Raw genomic sequence first — 11515 nt, forward strand, 5'->3', positions numbered from 1 at the left:
CGTGAGTGCCTTTTCTTGATGATCCTCCTGATGAAGTGCTGGCAATATTTTTTTTTTCTTTATATTAAAAACAATTAGCAGCATTTTGATAAAACCTGAATTTTTAAGGAATAGAACGAAAGTTGAAGGAGGGTATTACGTAAAAAAAAAGTCTTTCGTAAATCTGACGTTAAAAAATGAAGAGCAAATACAAAACCACAGAATTCATTATTCAAGCCAAAGGCACCGAATATGGGCCATGATAAAATAAATAAGGATAAGGTAGCGTGGCATGTGGTTGACATTAAATTCCCTGGCTCGTGCCACGGGGTGTGAAAAGAAGTGAAAAATAGAAAAATAAAAAAATGAAATATGAAAAAAAAAATACCGTCACGGGGAAGTTTCCGGTTAAATCCGAGAAACAGGACAACTCAGTGTCCTCCTAAGCCTGCCGAGAGAGTCAAGAGGGGCTCATATTCCAGGCGCGTCCCAAAGAGATACCCGAGTATAATGGAGTGGGATGACAGGCTTGTAACCCGGGAGAGACGGGATTTAACGCGGGGAAGACACTCGTAACAAATTATACCAACGATGTCGCTGCATGACTATCATTCCAGGATTTTATATTTCGAGTTCATTCCACTTTATCACACACTTCCAAACTTTCCGACCTACGCCCGTTCTCTTTTTTCCCCCACGCGAAATTATTCGCATTAAAATTTTAATTTAATCGGCCCAACTCCACAATTCTTTGTCTTTTTTGAGAAAAAAAAATAGTTTACTTCCAACACGACATTTCCTTCAGGAACTGATTTCGCAGATCATAACAAAAAGTTGTCGTCGTATTTAACAACTGGTTTTGACAGAAAATATTCACTATTTTTCAAAAGGGGATTTTTTGAAGAAAAAAATTCGAATGTTCCATTTTCACCGAGGGGATGTACTTTAATTCATTAATTAACCTACTCGTTGATTAATTATGAACTGAATTTTGCAATCCATCAATGCTTTCAGCTGACCAGATTTTAATAATAAAAAAGCTTTTAATAATTCCTGAACAACAAGTTTTAATATAAATAAATGCATATGGAAATGAAAATTGTCAACAGCTCCGAAAGAGTTATGAAGCGAAATGTCACCCATATTGTGTCATTATCCCTTCAACGTCTTTCATAATTTCCATTCTCTAATATTTTTTCCATTTCCATTCTCCATTTTTCCACCCTGTAGTTCAATATGCGGATTTAAAATTCTCCATTCCCTGTGAAAAAACAGGGCGAACACCTCCGGTGCATTCAAATGTCGAGGGAATCCTTTTTGAAAATCTCTTCTCTCCAATTCCTCCACCCCCCCCCCCCGCCCCTCCCCCACCGGTAAAAAGTATATAAGAGGGATCATCCCTGTTGAGTCTCACCCAGTTGCACTTTTCGTTAATCGATCCTGAGTATTGAGAGTAGTTTGCGATAACGACTTTTTGATCGGAATTTTTCTTTTATTCTCGGAGGCCATGTTTTAAAGAAATTTTTGATGCTGTTGCAGGTGGAGATGAAGGGATTATCTGGGCCCATCGAGTTCAAGGACGGCCGGAGGATTCAGTTCAAACTGGACTTGCTCAAATTGAAGCAACATTCACTGGTTAAAGTGAGTAAATAATGATTTTTGCGTTTTAGGATGAGATAAGGGAAACGATATGATTTTTTCGATTCGACTGAAAAAATCGATTCTCCTGAATTTTCCAGTGGACGAGGATCATTAGAATTCAAAAATACCAGTTTTATAATTTTTTTCTCGAGCACACAAAAATGATTTTGTCCTGGAGTAACCCGCCCCGTAATTAATTAACGGAATTGTATATTTTTTTTCTTCGTCGTCTGAATACAAGATTTGCCACCCTCAAGTACTAATCCACCCACGTCTCGAAGTGAGCCGACTCCTCGCACAGAAGTTCCACCGAGAATAAAACAGTACTACATAATAAATTTGTTTCATGAATTTTTATTCAAGAATTAAAAATTCAATTTACATACTAATGAAAATTGCAGGTTGGCGAGTGGAGGCCGGATCTCGGAGTCAACATCACAGATGGCGCTGCTTTTTTCGAGCCTGGAACTGTCAACGTCACCCTAATTGTCATCACAATTCTGGTACGACATGAAAAAAACCACTAACCCCTACCCCAGACATTCATTAAACGTTAGGAATTCATGAATTATCTAGGAAGGAGTAGAAGAGCTCGGGGGAATTCATTAATTGATCGATCAGTTATTTCTCTTATGGAAAAAATATGTCTAAACGTCCACATTATATGTGAACAATTAAAATATTTAACAGTTGCTATTCGCAAAAAAAATAATTTAACAAATTCGGCAGAATTTGAATCACTCGAATGACCAAGTCACCTCATGACTTCACTCCTCTCCTACAGAATTCAATTTCCTCCCTTTCAAACAGGTAATTACGGTCGCACATGAACCCATAAAAATTGCAATTCAGCTTTAGCAAAAAAAAAAACTTGAATGAGAAAAAAATCCAAATAAAAACCGAGCACCTCGTCGAGTCCCCTAGAACATAACGATCCTAGTGCGAGTAGAAGAGGTACAAGTGACTTCTAGTCGAAGTGCAAAATGATAAAAGAATAGGCGGGATATTTCTGGAAACGCGTATTTCGGATTTACGAGCATTTGCAACACAGACGACGCTGTAAATGGTTATTCGGTACGACATCGTGAGCACATTTCGAGTGCTTTTGGTGCTGTGCTTCATAGTTTATACGATTCCATTGGGATGTTGGAGTTGGGGAACGAATGTGTCTCAATGGAGCTTGTGGAATTCCGTTGGAAAATTTACATTCTGTATTGCACTTTGACTCGCTTCATATCAACTTTTATTTATGGATTTTATTTCATGAGCTCGGGGCTTAATTTTTTGTCCAAGTACTCATGTTTTTAAATTCTTGGAAAATTGGAACGAATATTTCATCTGCCGTACGAAGAGAAGAATTCAGCATTTTTTCCCGCGTAAATTTTATTATACGTCGGAATAAAATTTTTTTGATCAAAATAAAAAATTAATCATCATATATTTATTTTTATTGAATATCGGGATAGAAATGAGTTATCGATGATTTATGCCACACTTTTCTATTGCGATAGTGTTACCTACTCACTCAACGATCCTTTTCAACGACGAGAACCTTTACAATTGGTCGTTAAAAGATTTTCCCAGGGATTTCCCAAAGATATCCCAAAGGCAAATATTTTTCCCCGCGGAATCGTCCGATTTTTTGCGGTACATTTTCCCTGGAAAAATCGTCTGAACCCACTTTGCTGTGAAAAATGGTAATTTGTCTCGTACTTTTCTCTCCCTGTGGAAGACAAAGGCCCTTCATTCATTAAAATATCGAAAGTTAAATAAGACTGACAATTATTTTCCAGAAGGGAGGGCCTTAACATAACGCAATTGAACTAAACAAACATTTTCAACTTGATTTAGAACTCGTTGATTTATCGAAATTTAATTTGCTCGCGATTTTCCTCGCAGTTTGCTCGGGGGAAATCAAATCCTCGGATTAACAAACGACTTCGTTAGGCATTGGCTAAAGGAAGGGAGGGGCGGAACAGGAAGGGGATTTTGCATATGAGAAACTGGGGAATTTACCACATTTCAAACATTATAACACCCATAGTCCATATTAACCTCGTTTACCTTCGTACCTGGGGCCATTAATGAATCTTAGAGGGTTACCCGAACCTATCACGATCGATGGGGGAATAATGTTCTGGACTTGAATGAATTAATTCCGTCTCTATCTATACTTCCATTAAAACTCTGTCGTTAATCTAACAACATTTAACCGGATCACTGTATAATAAAAACGATTATGAATTTTTTTAATTTTTGAGAAACATTTTTTGAACACTTAAAATTCTCTGAATGAAATGAAAACTCGATTGAATTTTAAACATTCAAGTATCTAATCATCTTGACTTATATCTGAAATTTATTTATGACTAACATAATTATAATTTAATTGTGGGTAACATAATTATACTTCAATTACGACAATCATAATTATGACATAATTATGACCTTCTCTAGAATTTTTCTCGTGTTTCTTTACAAAAATTTTGGAATTTACAGTAAAACTTCCCCTGCCGATCCAGAATTTTGATTATTATTCCGAATAAAATATAAAAATTTGACAATTTAGGCATCGGTTCTGGTACCATCCTCTAGTTTTATTTTCGACTTTCCTTTTCGTATGCACAAGAAAATATTCGCGAAGTGGACCAATCGTTTCGACGCAGATTCCATTTGTCCGGGCTCTACGCAATGATTTTATTAATCCTCAGATCATCGGGATGAATTAATGTGTCCTTGACGATTGCAGTTGGTCTTAGAAATATTCTCTTCTTTTCCCATGTGAAAAATCAATCGTCATCTTTTAGGAATTTCATTCAATTGAATTAAGAATATACAATTGTGTCGATAAACAGGAGCGACCGTACGTGATGATGCACCACGGAATAAACTACACCGGTAACGATCGATTTTACGGTTTTTGTATGGATCTGCTCGAGGCAGTGGCACAAGTGGTAGGCTTCACCTATCGTCTGGAATTAGTACCTGATCGTAAATACGGTGCACAAGATCCTGAGACGGGCGAGTGGAATGGCATGGTCCGTGAACTCATGCGACATGTATGATTTGGTTTGTTTTTTCATTTTTTCAGTTTTTTTTTATTTTCCGTCCCCCGTAGCCCCAGATACACTGATTAAAAACTGAATTTTTCAAAAGTACAGCTTTACTGATGTACATAGAGGGAAATATGCAATAAAAATTACGTTTCCTCTTCATTATTCCCCAGAAAAATATGAATTTTCACTTTCGTCACTTGAATTTTCCGAATAAATTTTGTACTCGTGGAACGAGACGTGAGTTCTGTAATTTTTAATCAATATTTCTCTCTTGGTATCAAACAAACTCATGGCAAGAAAATTTTCTAGAGCAAAATCCCTGGAATGAACTTAAATGTTTGATAATTCTACAGCTAAATTCTTCAATAAGAAATTACACAATGAACTTCAATTTTTGCATGAAATGAGAGAAAAATAACGGTTCCTGACCGTGAAAATTTCTCTATCATCACATAAAAATTCAAATTCATTGAGACAAATATTCCCTGAAACTTTTTTTATTCCAGAATTACCAAACGTTTTGGGTGATGTTTTTCAAACTCAAAAATACAATTTTTCTATCGCAAAACTTTTCCATCTTTTCAATAATTTTCATATTTTTTGGTTCTTCCTGCAACACCACAATTTTTCTAAAAAAAATCCCCGGATTCAGCGTTAAGTGACTTTCGAGCCATGAATTTCTTCCGACAAATAAAGACGTACTTAACAAAAGCTCTTGTCTACCGAGTGTACATCGATGTTAGGCAGTAAAGTATCACTTGAGCTTTTCCCCCATGTGTGACTATTTAGTTTTGGCGATATTCTGCTGCTGCTACCAACGTTAATGATCGTTGATTGAACGCCGCATAGAAAATCCTAGGAGACTCGCATCAATTAGCCACATGTATTCGGGGTACCACTAGGCCACAGTAGATGATGTTAGTTTTTAATCGTAATACTCAAGGGTAAATAAAAGTCACTTTTTAATTCGTTAGAGTCAACTCACTGTTGAACATTTGTTTTTTTTCTCATCACTCGCAATAAGAGTTATCCGATACGAGGAGTAACAAAAATCGTAAAAGATTATGAGACTGACGAGGATTTACAGTGGCTCTGATGGATACGAGGGCATACGAGTTGTTGGAAGTATTCTTTTTTATGATTCTCTTAGGAACAGCCATACGTTATGCTGAGGAACTCGGGAAATTTCAGTGGTAATGAACGGTACGAGGGATTCTGCATCGATCTACTGAGAGAGATAGCGCGCATGGTGGGATTCACGTACAGAATTGAGCTAGTACCCGATGGCAAGTACGGTGTTTACGATTACGAGACCGGCGAGTGGAACGGAATTGTGCGTCAGTTGATGGATAAGGTATGTTTGTGCATGGTAAAACATTATCTCAAATTCAATTGTGGAAGGTGACTCGAGAAATTCTGGTTTCATGGGATTTTTATTGGAGATATTTCCGGGAGACTTGGAAATTCTTATGACGTTATGGGTTTACTGATATTTTACTGAATTTTATTAGTTAATATTCAGGATTTTACGGAATAATATATGAACACCCGTCGCTCCATTCCATTATCTCATAAAATTTCTGGGTCGCATTAATATGTTATTATTCTTTCGAGGCTACAGTTCAATGAAATGGCAATTTTTCTGACGCTGATTCACATCCATTTGCATTGTCCCCCGATATAATCTTATTTATTCCAAAGTTCTGCATGTCGAGCCTCCTCCGTTCACCCAATAAAATTCAGCAACTGAATTGCCTCGATAGACCTCAGTGAGTCGATTTTAAAATGCAAATAATGTCACCCCATTGAAATCTGAAAATCGTGCGATGGAGTTTCGCACTTTGCGTAACCCAACACTCGGCATTCTAACGTGTATGCGTCACAATCATGCAAATAGTCGTCAACAAAAAAATACCGTTGAATATTTCAAAGTTTGGAGTACCCCGAGCACTCGCTAATTTCCCCGCGATTCATAAGCCCAGAGTGAAAAAAAAATGCGATAAATCACGAAACTTGAAAATGAGATTTGGAGATTACCGAGAAATGGAGGAATGTTGAAAAATTTTGGAATAACTCGTGGTAACGAGTCCTTCGCACTTCGCTATATAAATCGAGGAAATAATTTCTCATCTGGCAATCAACCTGCGATGTTGCAATTAGGAGAGGAAGGAGGGAGGAAAATGGTGGAGTCCTGTTGGAGTCAAGTGAGGATATAAAGGAGATCTCGAGCATGAAAAAGGGAGAGAGTGATCATCGGAGATTCCATTCTCAAGCTGCCGACACCATGTTCCCTCATTTTCACTTGAAACATCTTTGTGAAGTAAAGAAAAATCTCTTTTTCACAAAATTGTGGAAAAATGATAAGAAAAAAATTACACGATATTCCATATCTTTCATGCACAGACACGATATTTCAACGATAATCCATCGGGATTGGTCGAAGCTTCGACAGCAAAAAAAATGTGAAGTGGAAACTCCAATGGGATACGTTTTTGGAGATTGGAATAAAAAATGATACAAAAAGCTTCTGGTAAAATCCCATCGGGATTGTTTTGTGGGAATCGATTGATTCTATCGGCTTCCAATCTCGGGAAAGAATTTGGAAAATATTGAACCGATTATTTTCTTTTTTTTTTAGTCAAAACATTGAGGAACAATTTATTTTTCCCCCTTATTTTATCATCCATGCAATCCTCAATACAAGGACTTCATAAAATAAATTCATAGGTAAATTATATTAAGAAGCTCAGAAAAGCACAGGGGATGTTAGAGAAATATCAACGGCGGTGATTAAATTACCAGAGGATGTGATGTTTTGGTAAATTATTTTAGTCTCCTCTGCCTCCTGACTCAATCATATCTAGACGTGCTATTATCTCATATAATTTCACGTCCAACAACGTCTTATTCACAGGTACAAATGTGCGATTACCACATTAAACTGCCTCCAACTAACTGAAACATTTGCATCCGATAAAACCCAACAATAAGAAGAAAATAAATCAGGTGTGAAGCATTCACACTATCGACAAAAGAAATGACAAAAAAATATCTGAAATGGAAGAGGAGATGAGTGAAAGGGAGTGTTGGCGAGTGCACGATTATCGGTGATGCTTGGCCAGGCATTATGGAAATCGTGAATTACAGCTGGGCATCCTCCATTTGCTTTTTTCCATTATTCCTTTTGCTATTCTCCACCCTCCTTCAATCTCTCATGTGGACTCGCAAGGATTTTGCAAGCGTGACAAATCACTTCAACCCCCTTTTTCACCGTGAATTTTTCTCAAATTTATTTTATTTTTTTTTTCACTCATCTAATTTGTTTTTTTCCCGGGGTTGGACACGATGCATCATAGGCACCGGTGCTCCATCACAGGTTACATTAATTTTCTTGGATCATCATTAATTTTCACACGGAGGCTTCCTGGATACTGCACGAAAGCGATTAAACTGCCATACCCTTGTGGAAAAATCTCGTACAAACTTGGAAAAATATTTTTGACGTCGGGTGAAACATTTCAAAAAAAAGTTAAACCGATTTTTAAACTGATGGGGTAGACCTACTTTGCAGGAGGACGGGCATAAAAAAATTCATAGAAAAACCTAATGAATTCGTTAACAAAATTTAGAAGTCTTTAGGATTTTGCATTAACTTATGGCCGATTTGATTAAAATACGCAATGGGGAAATTCAATAGAATTAAATTCTTCTGGTGATCTAGAAAATTTAGAGAAATAAATTGAGATTTGAAGAGCGAAAAAAATTCTATCGAAAAGGAAATTCTCTCAATTAATAAGAACTATAATAATTCACAAAAGAATAGATGAGTCACCAAAAAGGTCTCATAATTCCACGTCTTAATGAGCTTAATGTCTCGTCGTAGTGCTGCTGTCTTAAAAAGCGACTGAATCGTCTCCAAGTCTCACCACGAATCATAAAAAAGTCTCGCAAAGCCACATTTTTTGGCGTAAAAAAGCTTCTAATCTAAGACAGTCCTAATTAAGTCTATGGCTGCAATTAAAACATCTTAACAACACTACTATTTCCAGTACACGTTTTGCTAATGCTTAGAGCTAGATGTAGATTAGCCAGATTTGTCATGTTTATTGAATTTATATTTAGAAAAATCCATTAAATTCCTTCACTCCTATTAGCAAACAGTAGTCTAACAAAATAATAATAATCATAATAATAATAACAGATAATCGTGATGAATCAACCGTCCATAAAGTACCAAAATAATCGAAGTAATAAATAAACTAAAAGAAATTTTTTCATCTACAGAAAGCAGATTTGGCAGTTGGATCGATGACGATAAATTACGCCCGTGAAAGTGTCATCGATTTTACGAAGCCCTTCATGAACCTGGGTATCTCAATTCTCTTCAAGGTACGTACGAAATAAGTAACTCAAAAGTGGACCAAAAGAAAGGTTTGAATGAGTGCAAGAGAATAGAATAAAATGAAAAAAAAAACTGAGAGCAGAGGATACCAAAAGCTCTGCCAGTTGTCTTAATCGTACGGGAGGGGCCACTGGTGCCATTACGAACGCGCAATTACCTTCGTCCTGGGTGAGCGGTGCGCATTTAAACGAGCCCGGTTCCCCTAAATAAACTTCCACTTTAATTCTGACCTCGCCATCGGAAATTGCCCCAGCCAAAGCCCAGGCTAAGGGATCATATTTTTATTTCTCGTGACCGAGGACTCTCTCGTCTTTTATGGCGACCTTTTTTACCAGCTTTTTTTAAGACTATTTCTCTTTTTTTTTCGAGGGAGAACTATTTTCGACGACCTGGGGGTGTCATCCGCCCGCTTTTTCGAGAATTCATGACCTAGGGAACAATTGGTCCAGGTATTTTTAAATTTCCGATACAGGAAAATTATTTGAGTGTATTTTTAATTTAATTTGTTCATTGGTTTATCGAGGATCTGGTCACTTCGCTGGTGAAATTATGATGTGACTGGCGACGACTTTGAATTATTTTATCAGTTTAAAATTAATTACACTGAGAGAGGAAAGTATTTTTATTCGGATAGAGAGAGAGAGAATTTTTTAGTACAAAATGCTGTACCGGTGGGTCATTATCAATGTTCTTGTAAAATCACGTGGATTTTTTAGTTATTTATTTTTTGCTAATAAATCTTCGTTCATTCCTGCTAAATTAATTACTTCGCTACAATCTGCAGGTCGCGAACGGTATCCGCATTCTCTGGTATTCCCTCCTCACTGAGAAAATTAATTTAAATCTAAAAAAAATACTCAAGTTACTTATGAATTAAGTCCAGCGAAAAAATTCCCCGGGGCATTACCCCACTAATGACGCGAATTGCTCGTTTGACTATCCAAAGAGAAGTACTTTTCCCCTCTACTTTGAATTTTCCACCCACTTTGACATTCCACCGGCGACAAATTACAGTAGCTCGAAAATTCCGGGTGTTTATCTGCTCTGATGGCTTTTAAACTAAAACTTTAGCGTCTAGATAAATAAAATATGATGCTAAATGAGGAGAGTTGCTAATTTGTTGATTGTGAAAAATATCAATTTTTTTCACCACATCATCGAGGGAATTCGTAAGCTCCCCATTGTGATCCTTCCTCCCCTGAATAATATTAATATTAAATTTTTGTTTGCGAGGAACAACAGAATACGAAAGAATGAAAAAAGTTTTTTGTGTTTCAATTTTCCCCCGGATTTACTAGCTTCAAAGGGATGAAAATCCCGGCGCACCCTTGTTGCTCCACCGGTAATTTCATTATTCCTGGCTTTCAAATTTTTTTATAATTAAAAAAAATAGAGAAATATTATTCAGAAACAGGTTGTTTACGAGAAATATCTCAAATCACCGGCATAAACTCATTTGATAGCTTTCATTGTGTTAAATTGAAAATAATAAACGTTTATTTTCCTGCGAAATTACATGATAATTAAGATTTTCATTAAGGGAATTCTAACGACAGTTTACGGCTGAAATTCACCGCGTTTATTGTCCATATACATGAGGACAGAAATATTAAATCATTGTTCCCTCTTCTCTTAATTTCCGAGAAAATGAAAAACTAAATGAGAGAGAAAAATTAATGCTCTGGTATTTAACCACTAATTGGCTGTCCGACCGACAATCGATATCTGCGAAGTAATTGATAAGATTCACTTTTATTGATTAGTTTAATCATTCTCCTTTGGTGGAGAATCCTTGTCAAGGTGAGCCATTAATTACAATTAATACCGGCATTGAGAGCTTTCGGTCATCATCGTTTCGGGAGCCCCCAGCTTTGAGCTATCAGATACGTCGATCCATCAATGAGAGAGACGATTCACTCGAATATTCGATGGTTACTCAGTCGATGGACATTTCGAACGCCTGTGACATATTAATCGAATTACAATTATCTGGTAAAATGGAGATAAACTCAATTATCATATTTTCAGTCATTTTTTCTTTCGAATAAAACATCGTCATCGTACAAATTCAAAGGTTGGATATTTTATCAGTCGAGGGGATTGTAGTCTTTCAAATATGGATATTGTTGAGCCATATCCATTGTCGTTAATTAAAATTTAACTCGTGCATATTTTTTTTTAATTCTCATGAAAATTAAAGGCCGACAAAAATATTTTTAGCTATGTCTGGCATGAAGAATAAATACCAAAAAACATTCGTTCACTTGAATGAAATAATAACGACTAAATTTACATTTTTGTCCGATCCAATGGAATGATTTTCTTCCTCAAATTTTCCAACAACACTGAGAACCCCGATAACAGCATCGCTTACGTGAAAACGTGTGCACTCGATCGATAGCACGTAAATGGATGTACGAGTACGTAAACTAAAGCC

At 36.5% G+C, this 11515-nt stretch overlaps 1 protein-coding gene across 8 annotated transcripts in view; it reads left to right on the forward strand.

Moving 5' to 3' along the window:
* LOC135166537 (glutamate receptor ionotropic, kainate 2-like) overlaps positions 1-11515 on the forward strand; it is an 80676-nt gene that overhangs the window by 62526 nt on the left and 6635 nt on the right. For 6 of the 8 annotated variants that reach the window (XR_010299697.1, XM_064128854.1, XM_064128853.1 and 3 more), the window contains 5 exons: positions 1519-1620; positions 2022-2123; positions 4476-4679; positions 5827-6030; positions 8961-9065. Coding sequence is in view for 7 of the 8 variants with exons in the window: in XM_064128854.1 (XP_063984924.1) it covers positions 1519-1620; positions 2022-2123; positions 4476-4679; positions 5827-6030; positions 8961-9065 (717 nt within the window). In the remaining variant the exon portion in view is untranslated. The remainder of the gene's footprint in view (positions 1-1518; positions 1621-2021; positions 2124-4475; positions 4680-5826; positions 6031-8960; positions 9066-11515) is intronic. The other 2 variants (XM_064128856.1, XM_064128857.1) reach the window with 2 other exon arrangements.

The sequence above is a fragment of the Diachasmimorpha longicaudata genome, chromosome 10 (assembly GCF_034640455.1).
Source record: "Diachasmimorpha longicaudata isolate KC_UGA_2023 chromosome 10, iyDiaLong2, whole genome shotgun sequence".
Classification (NCBI taxonomy): domain Eukaryota; kingdom Metazoa; phylum Arthropoda; class Insecta; order Hymenoptera; family Braconidae; genus Diachasmimorpha; species Diachasmimorpha longicaudata.